The sequence below is a fragment of the Terrapene carolina genome, unplaced genomic scaffold, assembly GCF_002925995.2.
Source record: "Terrapene carolina triunguis isolate 2854851 unplaced genomic scaffold, T_m_triunguis-2.0 Scaffold130, whole genome shotgun sequence".
Classification (NCBI taxonomy): domain Eukaryota; kingdom Metazoa; phylum Chordata; order Testudines; family Emydidae; genus Terrapene; species Terrapene triunguis.
Genome location: NW_020664481.1, coordinates 388,483 through 408,012, shown reverse-complemented (window position 1 = coordinate 408,012; position 19,530 = coordinate 388,483). Strand labels below are relative to the sequence as shown.

The following is a 19,530-nucleotide window of genomic DNA, read 5'->3' as shown; positions in this document are numbered from 1 at the left end:
CAGCAACACAGCCCCCCACCCCGAGCACCCAGCGCCTGCTCCCTGCCAATCTCAGCAACACAGCCCCCTCTCCCACTCCCCGCCCCGAGGGCCCAGCGCCTGCTCCCTGTCCTGCCTTGCTGCAGAATTTCATCTCGCAGTCTCAGCAACATAATCATCACAGTTCTGTGCAGAAAAGGCCCTCGCTACCTGATTGGCCTCCCTTTTCTACCTAGCCAAGACCTCCCATACCAGCCCCAGGAACCATCCGCCCCAAGCGGGAGACTCCTGGGACCGACCTACAGCAGGGTCTCAGCTGCCGGCCCTGCCTGCTGTGACGGCTGCCCTTCCGGGGCACTGTGCATCATCCTGAGTGGCAGCACCGCAGTCACAGCTGGACAGGGAAGAAGGGAGATGAAATCTAATGTCCTGATTCAGGGAGCGGAAGGGAGCTTTGGCCAGAAGCAGGGCTGGCACTGGCCCAACAGAGCTGTGAGGTGCTCAGGTATATGGGAGAAAGAGACAGAGACTGGCAGAGACACACTGAGAGCATCTTCTGCATCACAGCTCACAAAGAGCCCTGGCACCTAATGCGAAAGAAAGAAAGAAAGAAAGAAAGAAAGAAAGAAAGAAAGAAAGAAAGAAAGAAAGAAAGAAAGCCTCTGTAACGGTGGTGACAAAGTGCCCCTTCCCTGGCAGGGACCGCCATGGTCCACCCCTCTTGGCTAGTCTCAAGGCCTGCTGCTCAACTCCATGGTCCCATGAACAACGGGCATGGCAGGCACTTCATGGCTGCCCTGAGTCTTTCCCCACACTGCATCCATTCACAAGCTACAATTCTGGCCCCAAATAGCAGCCGAGGCCTCTGGCTCTCCACTCTGGTCACACAGGCGTGTACCAGGGCAGAGGGTCGGCGCAGACGGGGTCTGGCCCCTTTAACCGCTCGCAGAGCTGCACTTTGGTTTTTCATGTGAAATTCTTTGGTCAGCCCCAGAACAGCTGTGGATTATTCGCACTCTCTAAGACAGAGAGGGAGACTGTGCCCGGACGGCAGAATTTACTGGGCAGAGCTGTCCGCAGACATGGCACTCGCAGGGCCCAGGCCTGGGCACAGCAGCAGCAGCAGCCACCACCAAGATTTTTTAAATGATAAAATTTTCAACATTCCCTCTTCTTGCTCCAACAGGTGAAGCAACTAGTGCCTCCCAGGAGCAAGTGGGCAGCATGTCAGGGAAGGAAACAAACCCCAGTGCGGAACGATTATCGGAGCAGAAACAAGCCTCCTGCATCCCCAAGAATGGCCTGTTTTGGTAGAATGCTGAGCCCGGCCCAGAGGGAATTTCACTGCAGACTCAGAGCTCTCGCTCCTGCGGCCACACGCAGGCAGGAACTAACCCAGCTGCAGATGGATCTCGCAAAAAAGTGACTAATGAAATGATACAAAACAGAGCAGCCTATGGAGGGCACTTAGACAAAGAATTCTATTGGACAGGTCCATGGGGGTGGGGGACAACCTCCAGACAGGCATGGGGCCCGGGGGCACACAGATAAGCACGGCGCCCTGGGGCACTGGGCATGCAGACAGGCACAGAAGAGGGGAAAGTTTGCCCCAAAGCAGCATGGGAGCAGGGAGACCCACGAACATGCCCCTGCCCCAGGAGCAGAGAGCACTCAGGACACTCACTCTCTGAAAAGGATTCCAGAGTCTGCAGTGTGTCCCCAGCCCAGAGATCCCAGCACTGAGCTAGGGTCTGTGTCCACTCTGCTCCAGCGTGCGGAGCCCTGGCTCCTGGTCGCTCCCAGCCCAAGAGCTTCCAGACAAGCTCCAATGTTCTGAGCACTTTCTATTAAAAATTCAGAGCCACCTGTTGGATGGCCTGTAAACACTGATTGCACCCTGAACAAATCCCTTTTCTCCGCTTCCAGTGGGGAGATTAAACAATTTCTCTTGGCAATAATCACTTCTGCAGCCAGCTGACTTTGGGCTAAAGGCAGGGCCTGACCCCAAGCTTTGTCTGCACAGCCAAATCGTCTCTAATCTGGCCTGATGAGACTTGCTGCTACCCAGGGAAACGGGGGAGGGAAACATGGTCCCTGAGTCACAGGATGCCTATTTCACCAGGGTCTCTTTGCCATGGGCTGATCCTGCAAGGTGCCGCGCACATGTGCACAGCCTCTGATGATGCCAGGATTGGGCCCTTGGACTCTGACTCTGTGGGATTTGTCTTTGGCCTGGGGGCAGCAGGCAGCTGTTAATCAGCCCTAGGGGAGCTTGGAAAGGGAGCCCAAAACTCAGCTGATTTTATCATTTGCTAATATCAGGGAATTCCCATGGTTCCCAGACACCTGGCTGGTTCCCCACAGGGTCTGTCCTGCCTTCTCAGCACACCCCAGGCCTCTTCACCAGGGATTTGCCTCTGCCCAAAGTGCAGAGCTGCACCTGCAGTAGGGCCTTGCTCCCAGGCTGGGGCTAGAGCTGCTGAGGGGTTTGAGTCAGTGCAGAACGGCCCTTCCATCCCCTGTTCTGAGAGCATCTCAGCCAAGAGTTTCTCTGTGAGAGGCAGAGCATGGCAATGGGACTGCTGCAGGGTCTGCTGGCTGGTCCCCAGGGCACCGGAGACTGGTCAGGAGTGGGATCCATTCACGCTTACCCCTTGTGTGCAGGTCTCAGCCCCTGGTCCCTGAGATGGCAGGGAAAGCAGCAGAAGTGGCTTCATAAGTAACAACGCTCCACACTGTGCCATCTGCCTTACCCTCCTCTGCCCATGATGTGATGATTGCATCTGCTGCCCACCCCAACGAGGCACAGACACTGGGGCCTGCCAGCCTGCAGAGTTCCCTCTAATTTTTTTCATCCAGGTGCAGAATGAATTTTGTTATGTGCACCATATTGAGGTAATGTGCGGATGTGCGCCACCAGTAGAAACAAAAACCTAGATATAATATATATTTTTAAAAAGTTACTATAGGGATAATTACTCCAGCCAGGGCAAGTTGGGCATTTTAGAACTCACTACTCAAAGAATTAAAAGTAAGTGTAAGAGAGAAATCAAAATTTTGAAATGCACAGACCAGTCAAAAAACTAAAACACCACACTTTGAAAGAAGTATCAAGTAACAACAATAATACAAGTATGTGTTGGGAGGTGAGCGTGAAAGACAGTGAGTGAGTGTGTGTATGTGAGACAAACACAGTGTGTGTGTGTGTGTGTGTGTGTGTGTGTGTGTGTGTGTGTGTGTGTGACAGAGAGTAACACGTGCTGCCCCCTTAAGTACGCTGCCCTTTTAAGTAGATCGGCACTCAGCAGTCTGAAGCCTGTGTATTCAGACACAGCAACAGCTGCCAGCAAGCTCCCTCCATCCTGAGCCCTGTCATCTGTGTCCCCTCTCCCGCTCTGTGGAGATGGGGTACAGGGGTGGGGGACACCCTGACATCAGTGCGCACACACACACAGCAAGCAGGAGATCCTGGGAGCAGCTGGCCAGGGGCTCCAAGGCAGAGCAGTGGGGGGAGGGACACCCGAAGTGCATGGCACTTGATAGCCTGCTGGGTGGCCACCCGGCCTCGCAGCTTAGAGGGAACTTAGGCTCCAAGCAGAGACAGCAAGTGGCCCTGTTCAGAGCTGCGAGAGCTCAGCACACCCTTAGCAGCAGCAGCCTCAGCACTCACCCAGCTACGCAGCATCTTCCCTGAGAAGACCCTGTATCCCCCGTCCCTGGGTGCTTGCAGGACCCTGAGCACAATGCCAGCCAGAGCCCAGTGGGTAAGTTCTGTGCCCCATCCCCTCTAACTCCTAACCCAGCTCCCTGCAGAAGTCCCTGGCTGCCCCACACAGCTGCACTCTAACCTCCCGAGCAGTGTGGCGTGGTGGGAACTCAGAGGGCCTTGGCCTGGTGGGTGAATCCTCGCAGCTCCCCATGTCTCAGGCACCCCAGTGAAATGGCTAGATGAGAAGCTGGTGGCCTGCAAAGAGTCAGCTCCCTCTGGAAAGCCCCTGCTGCCCGGTGCCTGTGGCCAGTCCTGGGGTGCTGGGTGAGATTGTAAGGTAATTTCCACCTGCGGCGGCAGCACAGTGTCCCAACACCCTGTACCCAGCACTGGCCAAGACACTTCTCATATGCTTGGAGGGAGCCCCGGGTCCAGAGTGTGTACAGCCTGGCTCCCGCGGCTGAGCTCCAGGGAGCTTCTGATTCAGGACGAGAAACTCCCTCTCCCCTGCCCTTTATGCCTCTCAACCCCTACTGCAGCCAGACCCCCCTTCCCCCACCCCAGGGTCCGTCTGGCACATTCTCTTGGGCAGCTGGCCCCTTTCCCAGCCCGTCACATCCCTGCTGCCTGATCCTGGGCCGAGAGCAGAGCTGGCTTTGTGTAACCGCCCTCAGCTCCTCAGAAATAGTTTGCTTAAATCTCCATTGTTTGCAATTCCCTGAGATGCTGGGAAATCAGACACCTTTCCCTCCCAATCAGTCCTCTTCCTTTATGCAAATACTGTCCCTTGATCTGCCCCCAGGCTTGCGGGAGCCCATCTGACCATGTTTGCTTAACTGATTTCTGTGCACCAGGAACATGCCCCGTCCCTGCTGGGGACCTGGCAGGGAGCTGCCCAGGCTTTCTGCAGGTCACATGACAGTGTGAGAATTTCTCGGCTGGTCCATCCTGGCTTGGCTGGCAGGAGGACCCGGTAAGAGCACAGGTAGGGCAGGGCAGGTTTGGAAAGGAGCTGTCGATCCCCCGCACCTTTCTGCTGGCTGAGGGAGCAAAGGCTAGGAAATCTTGCCAAATGACAGCCCTGGTCGCCAAGCTGCAGGGCCCCTCCATAACAGTTGGGTCCTGGACCTTTCCAGAGCAGTGACGGACGGACGGCTGGGTCCCAGCTGCTGTGGGGGGGCTGGGTAAACCCCTGCCACCGGGGCCTGAGCAGAGACCGTCAAACTTATTCCATGCAGCACCTCTGGGCTTTAACCCAGATCCTGATACCAGAGACAAGGGCACATTCCCCTGAGCAGCGCAGTATCCCCCCAGCATTCCCTGCCCTCCGGTGCTCCCTGATGGCCCATGCTCAGAAGCGAGGGCGGAGGCCGCTGCTCGGGGAGGATATATTGCACGTATGGATCTCCTGAACGTTAATGAAAAAGCTCCTCAGAGGTTGACTCTCAGATCTGGGGGCGATTGATTCCCCACCCGCCTGGGCGCTGGGTGAAGCAGGTCCTGTGCACTGACTCCGGGCGCAGCGTTCAGTTAACAGCTGACCCGCTGCCCAGGATCTCAGCCACGCCTGGCACACAAAGCAAGGCCCCTGCCCACACTAGGGGCCAGCCAGTTGCTCTGCCAGCTGGACTTGGCCTGGCCAGGGTACGGGCCACACTGAGGCTTGGGGCCTTTTACATACAGTCTGTGGTGCCATCGTCACTGTCCCATTACGTGCCATGCCCAGTGCAGTCCCCAACGCTCCATACACACGGGCCCCGCCCGTGCAGTGCCTGGGCTGAGCTCCCCCCCCCCATATAAACACCACCCCAGGGCAGTGCCCAGGCAGAGCTGCCCCCCCACTCCAGTTACCCGGCCCCCCATGCAGTGCCTGGGCAGAGCTGCCCCCCACACTCCAGTTACCCGGCCCCCTGTGCAGTGCCCAGGGCTGAGCTGCCTCCCCCACTCCAGTTACCTGGCCCCCCCATGCAGTGCCCCGGCTGGAGCTGCTTCCCCATAAACACCCCACCCCACCCCAGTGCAGTGCCCCAGGTGAAGCTGCTTCCCAGTGTCACTGGCTCGGCAGAAGCAGGACCCAACACTGTTGCCAGTGGTGTAGCACACGGGACGGTGGTCTCTCCAGCACCTGAGCCCTGTGTACAGCTCTCGGAAGGAAGCCAGGGTGCTGGATGGCCTGGGGCCTCGGGGCATTGTCAGCAGCACTCTGTGGGTGTCTGGATGGACTCTCCAGATCTCTGCCCCAGCTGCTGCCGAGGACTTTGTGCAGCTGCGCTGGCCGCCTCTGCCGCACAGGGAGCTCTCCCCTCTCCTGGGAGCTGGGGGTCAGCTGGGACATAAGGCCAACACTGCTGCAGCAGAGCTCTGTTCTGCTCTCCAGCGCAGGGCAGCGGCAGGCGAGGAGGAAGCATCTGCCCTGACATTTCAGAGTTTTGACCTTGGGCCCCAGAGTGGTTTCCCCACAGTCTTTGCTTCCCTTTGGGGCTGGCCAGGCTGCTGGAGGCCCCACTGTGAAGGGGGAGCTGCGAGGAAGCCAGCTCACACTCACTAATTTGGGGCTGCCTTGGGTCGGCAGGTCAGAGGCTGTCGGTCAGCGCTGGCTCCTGGCTGTCAGGTCCCCGCCTCCGGAGCGACACAGCAGAGGCACGTCCAACGCTGCTCCAAACACTTCTCTTTACTTTTCACTTTTGAGGATTTTAATTTGCAGGAATCGCCTCCTTTCATGTTCTGAAACCGAGTTTCTTTCTCCCTCTGATCTCCAATTTTGCACAGACACTGTCTCCTTTGATACGTCTTGTTCACATCAGCCTGTGACAGGCAGCTCCGTAATTGTAAGTGATTTTCAAAGCACAGGGCTCCTGGTCTAACAACCAGAGTTGAGAATTCCGCCCTTTTTAAACGTTGCTCAGGCAAACTACGTTAATTTCATTGCTTCCCCCTTTTGGGAATGGGGGGTGCGTCTCCCCCTTGCTGCCTGCATCCTGCCTTCCATTTGTACAGGAGCCCTGGTCTGTGACTGATGGCGTTCTTGGCCAAAGGAGGAGAGGGTTCCTGATAGGGGCTGAAACCGCGTGTCAGGAGGAATTCAGTCAGCAGCAGCCCCTCTGGTGTAATGATTTCTGCACATCTGTACGTGTGCTGGAGGCCATCACAGGGCTCTGAATGAGCAGAGCATCCAGGAAACACAGCAAGAGACTGACCCTCCGGCTTCCTGCCAGGCCCTAAGGAGAGCCCTTCCCTTGCTGCACTTAACTCCTTGGGCAGTCACAGGAACCAGGCCTGGGCCCCTTTCCAGGGCACTGCCTGTCACACCCCCAGATGGGAAAACCAGCTATCTGTCCTCCTGCTGGAGCCGGACCTGTGCCACATGATCCCTGCGCTGCCAGCCTCCTCGGGGGCTCTTCCCGCTCTCCTGCCTTCTCCTCAGTTCTGCTCACTGCTGGTCCTCTCGCTTTCTCCTTCCTTTGCACCTGTCACTCTCCCCTTTTCATCCCCTGCGGCTGTTACCATTTGATGTCGGGCTGACTCTGTCTTTTGCCTTGAGGCGCCTTTGGAGAGCAGTGATTTGCAGTGCCACTGCCTGGGATACCTCCCCTCTCGCAGCCTACCAACCCCAAGCCTGCTGCCCATGCCCCAAGCTCAGTCAACCCATGCCCCTGGTCCGACGCAGACAGGGAGCAGCACGACACCCAGAAACAGGGAAAAGGGTGAATGGATTCTGGGGCTCAGCAGAACGCACTACCAGCATGAAGTAGGGACAAAGGGCAGACGCCCTGCTGCTGCCCCATTGCACGTCCCCGCCCCCACCTTACATCCAACACTCAGTAAAGCACAATAACTGCCTGCCCAGTGCGACCCTATCCTGCCCTCTCCCCAGGGTGGCTAGCACGCTCTGGGAAACCTCCCCGCACAGACCCTGCTCTGGTGCACAGCATTCCAGACCCGACGACGTGCTACCGCAGGAGCGGAGGCAGTGTGATGTGTGAGGTGCTAGGCCTCACTTAGGAACGAGAGGGATGAGTTTACACGTCTGAGCCAATCAGCTGAAGTTTTCTCCCATTACGGAACAATTGTACTTAGTTCAACACCACTGCCGGCCTCTGCTCAGCGGGCGCTTGTGACCAGAGCTGCTGGGAGAGGGGCTGCAGGGCAGGGCTGTGGGGTGGGAAGGAATGGAACAGGATGGGGGTTTGGATCAGGACTGATATGCGGGAGCAGAGCTGGGGGAGGGGTGCCAGGGCAGCACAGATAGAGCAGGGGGTGCTGCAGGTCCAGCAGGCCAGGACCAGCATAGCTGGGGGATGGGACTTGGCACTGCAACAGCAGGGTGGCTGCAGATCAGGACTGTGTGGGGAGCCCAGAATGGAAAGGCAGGAGGACCATTGGTTGGGACTGAGGGACATGAACAGTCCAACACAGGAGAAATTTGCACTAGTGAACATTCAGGTTGTTCTCCAAGGGGCGGCTCAGCTCGTTCTGTGCTACCTCTTCCTTTCTGGCTGGGCTTGAAACTTTGCTAACAATGTTAATAAAAGTGTGAGTGTTGTGACCGTGTACGTCAGGGTTCCCAATTCAAAAGGAATTCTAGTAATACGGCCCCTGATCTTGGGACGAGAACCAATCAAACCTCCGAGTGTTAACTGGGAATTTTTAAGTAATCAATATAATTAATAGACCAGGCAACAGCAGCCAGGCACTGACAGATGGGGGAGGTGGAATCCCAGGGGTGGGGAGAGCCGGGAGCGTAGGTGCCGCAGACACAGCTAGAGGCAAGGAGACATGGCAAGAAATATCAGTCTCAGTATGATCCTAACCAGCAGCAGACCCTGCCTCGAGCAAGGCCTGGGGACTCCTCCCCAGTGCCTGAGAGCAGCAGAGACCGGCATGTGTGGAGGAAAGCTGGGGCAGAACTGGGGAAACCTCAGACAGGGAAGCGGGGGAATTGGCACCCAGCTCAGCCCACTCCCATTGCACAGGTTCATGGGGAGCCCACGTGCTTCTCCAGCTGGCCATCAGCACTGAGGATTTACTCAAATGTTTCCCTAAACTGCCTTATTTATTTTCCCCCTTGGCTCCAGTCGTGGCTGGAATCCCTGGATTGATGACAAGTGATTCTGTGCTGGACAAGACTCTAGTTTGACAGCTCAGGGTAATGGATGGGAGCAGGGGGCTGCCAGCTCCTTGCCCCCATCACCTTGTGCTCAGCGCGGGTGCAGGGCACCTACCTATGGGGGACAGCTCGGCCACGCTGCCGATGTAGGGCCCCTCCAGGAAACGGGGCTCGCTGTCATTGATGTCCTGCACCTTGATGATGAACTCAGACTCCGGCTCCAGCAGCTGGTTGGTCTGGCGGTCCCGGGCCTGTGCCCGCAGCGTGTAGAACGTCTTCTGCTCCCGGTCCAGGCGCTCAGTGGCATGGATGTCGCCTGTGACCTCATCAATGAGGAAGATGGTTCCTGCGCCCTCCCCGGAGATGGTGTACTTGATGGACCCGTCCCCCTCATCCGAGTCCGAGTGGATCTGCAGAGGAAGGACAGAGGGCGAGGGTTGGTGCTGAGAGAGCGCGCAACTGAACTGGCTGGAGCCACAGCCGCCACTTTTGCTGTGAGAGCCAAGTCAGTGAGGAGCCCCCCGGCAAGAGAGGAGCAGTAGCTGGGCCCATGGAGTGGGAGGGGCTAGAGCAGGGGTCTGGGGTGGGGAGGGCAGGCAGAGCAAGGGCCCGGTGGCTGCATGGTTTTCACTGCCAAGAGTTAGTTCAGATCAGCCTGTCCCTCTTGGAAGGGAACAGCAAGCGATGCGCTTGTCCTGGGCTGGGACCCGGAAGACCTGGGTTCAATTCCTGGCTCTGCCACTGCTTTGCTGTGTGACCTTGGGCCTGTCACCAGATCTCTGCCCCGCTCCCTTCTAACACAGAACTGAGAGAATAATTCTGTGTAGCTCAGACCCCCCGTCACACGGGCTAGAGCAGCCCCCAAAGACAGAGTGATTGACAGTACAGGAGACACAACTGGAACAAAGCCACCCCAAAGCGTGTGAGGCTCAGACATCCACATGGGCAGCATCGAGTAACTGCATGCAGCACTGTGAAATCTGCTCTGTGATGTGTGTAAACACCAGCTCACTGCCCTTCCAAACCCAAGCCAGCTGCCCCACTACTCTGGTGTGCATGCTCTGGCTCTCGATACCAGCGGCTGCCAGCCCTTCCACACGGTGACAGCTTCATGCCCACCCAGCATCCTGGCAGGGATATGAGCGCTGAATTCAGCACCAGAAACAGCCCCCCAGGAAAGCAGCTTGTGTAGCCAACAATTTCCTCTTCGTTTTCTAATTAAGATGCTATTTGGAATGAGGGAGCGAAAGGGTAAACAGCAGCTCCCTTTGCCCTGCAGCCGCCTGGAATCCAGGCCAGGCGTCCGGAGATAATTTTATTGGTGGCATTAAACTGAGTTATGAGGTTTTTACAATCCAGCCACTTATGAGAAATCTATTAACAGTAACTGGACAGGCAGAATGCATCTCTGAGGAGAGCAGCGCGGGCATTAATTGGGGCAATCCATAATGGACAGGCCCCCAGAAAGGTTTCATCAGATGCATTCATTTACTCCTCACAATTTCTGCTGAGAATCAGCAAAGTTGCCAAAAAAAGAGCTGTCCATTAATCGGCTAATGAAATATGAAAATGTTTATGGGCCATTCAATCTTCCAAACTGCAGTTCTATAATCCACCTTAAAGACATACAGCTCCACCAGCAAGAATTTATACCAGGACCTGCCTCTTTTTATGATGCCTTCATTATATTTATCTTGTTAGATACAATTTATATATTTATTTATTTTGTGAGTAAGATGCCCACACATTGGACAATTCAATGTACTTTACATGCTATTCATATATTATCGTCTATGTCAAATAGCAACAGAGAGTCCTGTGGCACCTTTAAGACTAGCAGAGGTGCCACAGGACACTCTGTTACTTTTTACAGATCCAGACTAACACGGCTACCCCTCTGATATATATCAAATACACACTCCCACCCTGCCTTGCCAGGAAATAAACTCACCTGCCCAGCATCACCCAGAAAATACACCCACCTGCCCAGCATTGCCTGGGAAATACACCTGCCCAAACCACATCACACAGGAAATACAGCCACCTGCCTGGTATCACCTAGGAATTACCCCTGTGTGACTGGCAATACCTAGAAAATACACCCCTGCCAAGCCAACAAATACACCTGTTTTCTCAGCTATCCCTAGGAAACACCCACTCACCTGGCCCCACTTGAGACACACAGCCAGACACCCCTTTGCGGCTGGGTGCCCTAGCAGGAGGGTTCTGGCCCCACATCCCCTCTCAGGCCCCTGATGGCTCCAGGTCGGGTTTGCTTGACTCAGTAACACCGACCCATCCTTGGGGCTGGTTCATTACAAAAGTCTTGTGCAAACAGTCCCTAACAGAACTCCCCAGACAGCCCACTGATCACTCCAGTGCACATGGTCCTTACAATCCCATGACAGCCAGTCCATCGATGTAGCACATACCACACTCCAGCACCTTCCACCCCACCCGGGGTCTTCGTTGGTCCTCGCCTGTCCTGCCACGAGAGCCACACCAGAGCCCCTCCAGCTGAAGCGCAACCCCGCTCTTCCTCACAGGAGCCCCCACAGCCTCTCCACTGGGAGGGCATACTCACCTTCCCTCACTCCCCCAGTTCTGCCATCCTCTCACCTCAGACCAGCCAGAGGTGAGCCCTGCCACTGTTCTCTTGGCCCTCAGCCCTCTTCGGCCCTCTGGCTCCAGCTCTCCTTCATGGAGACCCCCGAGGGTTAGCCCATCTACAGCCCTCTCCAGTCCCGGGCCCGCCAGCTTGGGTGTCAGTAGGCAACTCCCACGGCTGGGAGGGAGTTGCCTACTGACATCTGTTGGTCCTCTCCTGTCCTGCCCCCTCCAGCCCTAGCACTCCAGCGTGGGGAGGTCAGCCAGCAAACCCCTCTGCTGCTCTTCAGCTTTCTCCCCGGCACGTCAGCGTCGTGTCCCTCCTCCCTTGGACTCTCCCTGATCCTTTCTAGCCCCAGGCGCTCCACACCCTCTCAACTGGCCAAACAGGAGCACCTGCTCTGACACAGGGCACCGGACCTGCTTCATTTAAAGAGGCCAGCCACCCTGGGACATACACTTCCGGTTGCCTGGGCAATCTCCCCACCCTGCGGGTATTGCAGCCATAAGGTAGTCACCCAGCTGGCTTGCACAGGAACGACCCTGCCTGCTCTGCGTCACATCCTGCTGCCCCATGTCAACCCTTGCCAGAGACTGAAATACCACGGCAGGGGCTGTATCTGTTCCATAAAGTGCAGGGGCCACATACACAAATGTGCATTTCTCTGCTCATAACAATAGCAACAAGATTCGTGATGGTGGAATCTCCATCCTTAGAGGTTTTTAAGGCCTGGCTTGACAAAGCCCTGGCTGGGATGATTTAGTTGGTGTTGATCCTGCTTTGAGCAGGGGGTTGGACTAGATGACCTCCTGAGGTCCCTTCCAACCCTGATATTCTATGATTCTAATTATCAGCCAGGAGATAAACCTGCCCGTCCAGCCCTTATGCCCAGCAAACAGTCCAAACTAGCAGCATATCCCTGCTCCACATCTGCTTAACACTGACTCTGTGCTCAGAGCAGATGCCAGCAGCCCTGAAACCTGGAAAGCCAGGAAGAAAAACAGAGCCCGCACTCCGGGGGCTGGAAAGACAGATTTACAAGGGAAGATTAATGAGCTAAATCTGCATCACTTGGCTAAACAACAACTAACGGGGGAGCAGGATAACTGTCTGCAGGTGTCTGAGGGGAGAGAGCAAGGAGGGCTGGAGAAGGAGCAGGGGGTGCTTTGGGGTGAAAGTGAGTCTGCATTTACACCCCTAACCTGGTGTACAATCACCAAGATTGTATGCACCAGCACAGGGTTTGGGCACGCACATGACCAGTCGAACGTCAGAGCAGTTCTGAAACCTGGGCCAAAATACGGATATGCAGGTTTTTAAAGCACAAAAATGCAGCTGTCTGATTTCTCGGGCTGTCTCTCTGAGATGCCAGTCAGTGAACTTGGCGCATAGCACTAACCTGGGCTCTGAGCTGGACACCTGCAGAAGCTGCCCCCGGATCATTTGCCCCATGGGGTATGTCTACACTGAAATTAAACACCTGCGGCTGGCCCAGGTCAGCTGACTCAGGCCCGGGGCTAATTGCAGTGTAGACGTTTGGTCCTAGGCTGGAGCCGGGGCTCTGGGACAGCCCGGTGGCCCAAACCCCGCAAGCTCGTGTTAGCTGATGGGCCAGGCACAGGTGTTTAATCGCAGTGTAGACATAACCGTGCTGCATTTGGCGTCTTACAGTCCATTTAAATGTTGGGATGGATTTTGGTGATCCGTCCTGTTCACAGGTGTGAGGGGTGAATGGCACCAGTGTGGAGGCAGGTTTGGGTAAGCATCTTCTGCATAGCTCTACCAGTGCACCTAGCCCTACCACCGGCTCCCATGGCATTCCCAGAGCCCCTCACATCCTGCAAACCCCCTCCATATTGAACTGCAGCACCCCCAGCTGTGCAGTCTGGTCCCTCACCCATCCACCCAGAGTTCTGCCAAGGCACCACAGTCCCTGTCTTTGCCTCCACCCCCACCCCAGCTCTGCCAATACCTCCGGTTCTGAAGCGATACACACTGTTGCTCGTTCCTGGCCTGCCTCCCTTGCCACCGCAGACCCACCAGCACAGAAACCAAATATGGTGACAAGCTGCAGGGTGGCTCTGGCGAGTGGTGCCACAGGGACAAACTCCTCACCCTGTGCTGTGGCCAGTGCACACCCGCCCCAAACGTCCCCAAGGCCTCTCCAGGAATGCATGACCAATGAGCAAAGCCACCCTCTCCCAAGCCGATCTGGAGAACAAACCTTGCACTGGGTTTGCTTTGTAGATGGCTCAAGAGTGGCTGTGACAGTGCAGACAGCCCGAGGGCGCTGAGCTTGACAGTGCCAAGAGCCAAAGGAGCAGAGACAGCAGCCATTCCACAGCGCAGATAGCCACGGGGACAACCACCATTTCCCTCCTATGGCCAGTCCTCCAGAGACCCCAATGGCCTGGCTCCCATCTCAGCTGTGTCAGGGTAAATCGGAAGTCAATGGAGTTACTCCAGTCTTACACTGGGGTGAGATCAGAATATGCATCTGCATCAGTAACCCCTGAAACCTGCCCCTTCCTGGGGCAACAGGCCTCTCTGCGCTTCGTCCCAACTTCTAGGCACACCAGGAGCAGGTGAATCCAGGGCAAACATAATCCCAGCATCTCCAGAGCACTGCTGGGAGGCTCTCTCTCGCCAGCCCATGATCTAAAACAAAGCAGCAGCTCTGGAGCAGGGTGCAATGGCCCCTTCCCTCCTGGGCGTGCTCTTCTCCCAGGATGGGGGAAGGAAGCCCCACATCTGGCCACGGAGTCGCCCCTTATTCCTGGTGATGAGGTATTTCTGGGCAATGCCTCTTGGAAAAGATGAAAATCTTTCATCTGTTCAGATTGTTAAAAAGAGAAATTATTTCCCTGCTCTAAAGGGCTAACACTGGGATTTTACAAGGCCATTAATTACTGCCTACTAATTAAATCAAAATTAAATGTGAACAGAGGTGCATTTTCCTTATTAAAAATGATTAAAAAGAAAGCACAGATACACAAATAAAAACTACTTCAGGATTGAAAAATAAAAAAAAGCAAATAAAAACTGGCCATAATGAAGGCATGCTCTGTGTTTGCTCCAGCTCATAAAGCCTTAGTTCATCAATTTTCTTTAAATATTAGCAACTTAATTAAATCTGCTTTTTTCCCTTTAATCCCCTCTTCTATCTAAAATAGATCTGTCCACATGCAGAAGTTTGTAACTAGTGCTGACCCCATAATTCTATTTAAAAAACCCAAAGAAATCCACATCAAACTGACAGAAGCCTCGGGGGAAATTACAGTTCAGGAAAAGGATTAGCAAGAGAATCCAGATTGTACGGAAATGTTATTGGCCCTCAGAGGAGCACGTGTAGGGGTGTGGGAGGCTAGCCAAGCCTTTCCCAGCAGGTGGCACTGCTGGGAACTGTGTAGGTGCCTCACATCAGGGGAGCTCCGGCAGCTCCCATACCTGCCTGTCCCCACCACACCTTCCCCAGGGAGAAATGCAGGAACACTGGCCACAGGAGGCTCACAGCTACTCCATAAAGGACCCCCGCGCGCGCTATGGAGCAGTTAAAACACCAGGAGCAGGAAGAGATCGTAACTGGTTTAATTCTCCCCAGCCTCTCCTGGCAGGGGCGCTGTGGGGAGCAGGGCAGGAGTGCGGGCTGCAGGAGCAGCTCCTGGCTACTCCAGCCCCAGCCTGGACAGCAGCTGTAGGGGACAGCAGGCCTTTGAGAGTGATATTTACAAGGAATTGTTCTCTGTTCACTCCAGGCTGGCAGGTGATGTGGAAAGGGGATGTAAAATGGGCCAGTTTTAGGTTCCTGAGTTCATTTTGGAAACGAGGCTGTTGCTAGGCTACCTCTGGAATTCGACAAGGTCTGATGCTTCAAGTCGCTCCCCAGGGGAGCTGTCAATTAACTGTAACTGCAACCAGCTTCTTCATGGAGGAGCAAGACTTCCTGAGCGTCTGCAGAAACGGGCACAGAGGACTGTTTCAAACTCAAGTGGAACCTCACTAGTGATCCTGTCCACGTGGCATCCCCCCAGACTCTCAGCTCTGAAGCATACATGCCCCAAGCACAGCCAAGCCATCAGAACCGGCTCACAGCACGCTTCTCTGCCCCAGCTGACACGGGGGATCCCCCCCAACACAGTCTCCATGCTGCCTCACTGCGCCTGCATCAGGGCATGCTGCGCAATGGAGATGCTCGCTCACTGTGCTGGAACAGGGGATGGAGGAGAAGGCCTGGGATGGCCTAACCACAGAGCACTGAGGAAAGCACCAGCCAAACAGGTCACATGGGCAGGGCCAGGGGGCCATCCACACTGCACAAACACTGAGTGCCAACCTGGGTGCTGGAGGACAAGCACATGCTAGCCCCGGCTGCTGGCAGGGGCAACATGCAGTTAGCTACCACAGTTACTGTCTCTCTGGGCTTTCACACCACACCCCTCACCAGAGGTTCGGAGCATCTCCATGGTGCCAGGTCTAACAGCAGCATTCATCAGCTAGCAGAGAGAGAAATGCTAAGGGAAAGAGAAGATATAAATGGCATGAACTGAGTCGCCTCTGAGGTTAGTAGACTGTCACTCCCCTGGGCAACAGCCACTGTGCAAGGCCCTGCACTCAGCTCTCACGTGGACATAGGACTGGCTCCGTGGAGCCTACGCACCGACACCAGCTTATCCCCCCACGTTGTCCTGTCTCTCCACCCCCATCATCAGTCTCAAACCCAACGGCAGGGTTTGGAACTGGCTGAGTCTCCCTGGGTGCTGTACAGAGCCCAGTGCAACGCAGCCTGATCTTGACTGGGCACGAGCAGAATATCAATACGAGGAAAGCAAACTGCATTCCTGGGTGCCCCAGGAACTCCCATCACCCGGGACTCCTGCCCAGGCACCAGCCCATCCCCCATGCACCACCCAGGACTGCTGGCTCTGCACCTGGGACATAGGAGCCAGACCCCTTGGCCCATAGCAAAGTGACTTTGCACCTGTAATATTAGCCTTTGCCCTAAGAAAACCCCCCCCCATCCATCCTGGCACATTCATATGCAAATAGAGGCATATTAAGTGCATTCCATGCAAATCTTTTATGCAAATTGGAGTCATATTATGTAAACACAGCAACACCTTTACTCTGGGGTAACTAATTGGGCAGAGGAACGGGGCGGGAGAGGGATTTGCACATGGAGGCCTGAAGGGGCTGTTTTCTGAGCCAGCCCCAATCTGCACAGACCAGGAACCAGAAAACAGCCAGCACAGTCCTCAGGGGAGATCCGGCTGGTACGTTTGAGCTTAGTCTTCCCAGGACTGGGAGCAAGCCAGTGGTGAGAGTCTGAAACCCAATGCAACCACCCCTACAAGAGGACGACTTGGGGAATGCAGTGCCATGGAGCTACAGGGGTGGGGGCAGGATGAGGGGACGATGCAGTGCCATGGACCTGGGGGTGGGGGAGGGGAGGATACAGTGCCACTGAGCTATGGGGGGGTGCAGGGAGGAGGGGAGGATGCAGTGCCATGGAGCTACCCCCTAGAGAGGAATGCAGTGCAGGGGGATGCAAGGCCCCTGTGCCTGTCGCTGGGAAGTGAAGAGGGAGCCCCTGGCTGGAGTGATGATGATGCTCCCTTCAGGGCACTGCCGTTGACCCTCCCACCTTGGCGTTCCCAGGGAGGAGGGGTCTGGATGGAATGGTAACTTGCTGTCTGGCTGCCCCCCATACACACACCCAGCAGGAGCAGCTCTGTCCAGGTGTGAGTCCCAGGGCCCAGCCTGGCCCTGCTGTGCAATCTGTTTCCACAGAGCCCATCCCCCACCCCCAGCTCCCGGGCCCTGCTCATCCAGCTTCCCAGTGAGGGTATTTGGGACATGTCTCCATCAGAGCTCAGCACCACCACTGGAGAGTGCACTGCACTCTGTGTGTCGGGGCGCTCCCCAGGGCATTGCCCACCACTTCCCCTTCCCCTCGTCCCCACCCACTGGGGGCACCGCCAGCCCCCCTTCCCAACACCCCACCGGGGGCACCGCTAGCCCCCCCACTTCCCATCACCCCACTGGGGGCGCTGCCAGCCCCCCCCTCCCCTCCCCCCCCCCGGACACCATCAGCCCCCCTTCCCATCGCCCCCCTGGGACACTGCCAGCCTGCCCCTCCCCCTAGTGCCCCCTGGGTGCTGCCAGTTTGCCTCCTCCCCTCCCATGTGCCCACATAGCACTCGAGGTGGCAGCTGTCCATCTAGGGGGTATTCCTTGCTCTGGATTTTCTCTGAACCCACTGGCCCTACTGAAGCCCCATCAAACATTGACTGTGTCTAAGGGCTTGTCTTCACTACCCGCCCGGATCGGCGGGTAGAAATCGATCTCTCGGGGATCGATTTATCGCGTCTCGTCGGGACGCGATAATCGATCCCCGAATCGACGCGCATACTCCACCAGCCCAGGTCGGAGTAAGCGCCGTCGGCGGGGGAGCCGCGGCGGTCGATTTGCCGCCGTCCTCACAGCGGGGTAAGTCCGATCAGATACGTCGAATTCAGCTACGCTATTCGCTTAGCTGAATTTGCGTATCTGAAATCGATCCTCCCCCGTAGTGTAGACGTAGCCTAAAAAACTGCCCGGCCCTGAGGGCTCCTAATCCACCTGAGCAGCCTGCCCACCCCGTCCAGCGATGCTCCTTGCCTTCAGTGCAGCCCCTCCCCCAGCAAGGGCCTTTCCTCCTGTGCAGCAGGGGCACCCGCTGTGCCTGGCCACGCTCCTGGCCTAGCTCCAGCCCCCTCCCCTCCCGGCGACACGCCTGGGCCCTGCAGAGACATACCAAGGTCACTTTACCTTTCCCACGTACAGCGGCTCCGTGCCAGTGTACTCCTCAACCACAAAGAACTGGTTCCACACCCAGCCGCGCTTCACACGTCCACCTGCCAGCAGCATGCTGTCCCCTGACTGCTCCAGGCCCGGCCCCCTGGCCTCCGTGTACATAGCCAGGGCCCCCGGCTGCTCCAGGCCCGGCCCCCCGGCCTCCGTGTGCATGGCCAGGGCCCCCAGCTGCTCCAGGGTGCAGAGTAGCAGAAGTACGGTCCATGAGAAGCCTGGCAGCGCCATCACCACTGTGCACCGGGAGGCTGCATGGAGAGTGGCTTTCAGAGAGGACGCTGACATCCTTTGGGGAGCAGGAAGGGGCCTGACACCACCACTGTGGGGCTCACCAGCCCGGATGGGGCAGCTTCCCCATCCCCGCCGAGACCTCGCTCTAGACAGTCAGGCTCCTCAGGGTGCCTGTTGGCCAGGAGTTACGTCTGCCCAGGCCCCAGGCATGCTGCTGACAGCAACAAGCGACCAGCGTCCTCGGCTCCTGGCATCAGGCTGAGCAAGGCGAGAACAGTCAAGCTTTCTGCCTGGAAGAGGCTACAGCCTGGGCCCCCTCAGAGACTCCGTGTGGCCAGACGATTAGTACTTTCCCATCAGCGCTCGCGTGCCCCATTCGCCAGCGACCCAGGGCTGCGCTGCTCCGTGGCTGGGCTGGTGGCTGCAGCAATGCCGGAGCAGAAAGACTGGTGGCTGCAGTTCCTTGGGAGCCAGGGGTCAAAAGACCATTTATCCCCCCCCTGCTCTCCCCACATCCCACCCTGGGGACACTTCAGCAAGCAGAGAGGGGGGTTCTGCTGCCTGTGGCAGGGCTCTCCTTGTGGGGGCAGAGAAGGCTGCACCTGTAGTTTGCAGGACGGCAGAGCAAGCACCTTTGCATTAAGTTTCATGAGAAATCTTAACAGGAGCAGCCGGTTGTGGCTGAGACGGGCGCTCACCCACTCCGGAAACAGGCCCTGTGCTATCAGGCTACAGATCCAGCTGTGGCAGGCCCTGGTGCAGGGCTGCTCAGGCTGAGGGCATTTGTATTCTCCATCTTCGCGGCTGTTGCACTCCAGTTTCTAGAGGAGAACCCTTCACCAAGCTGCTGCCGGTCACCTCCATCCTCTGCCAGTTCACTCGGGTGAGCACAGGGCAACTGACAACGTCTCTGGGAACCTGAAAGAGGCCGAGATGTTAGTGACGACCCCTGGGCTGAGCACTGCACTCCCCCCTCTGAGTGCCACCCGTCGTCTGGCTGCCCCTCATGCTCCCTTCATCTCCTGTGCTCACTGCCTGGCTCTTTTC

The 19,530-nt window shown here is 56.6% G+C and overlaps 1 protein-coding gene across 1 annotated transcript in view; it reads right to left on the bottom strand.

Moving 5' to 3' along the window:
* Nucleotides 1-19,002, bottom strand: part of CDH22 (cadherin 22) — a 94,940-nt gene extending 75,938 nt beyond the window's left edge. Inside the window, exons 1-2 of the mRNA XM_026652774.2 lie at nt 18,211-19,002; nt 8,911-9,205 (exon numbers count right to left, since the gene is read on the bottom strand). Coding sequence (XP_026508559.1) covers nt 8,911-9,205; nt 18,211-18,537 — 622 coding nt within the window. The 5' untranslated portion in view covers nt 18,538-19,002. The remainder of the gene's footprint in view (nt 1-8,910; nt 9,206-18,210) is intronic.
* Nucleotides 19,003-19,530: the final 528 nt, after the last annotated feature.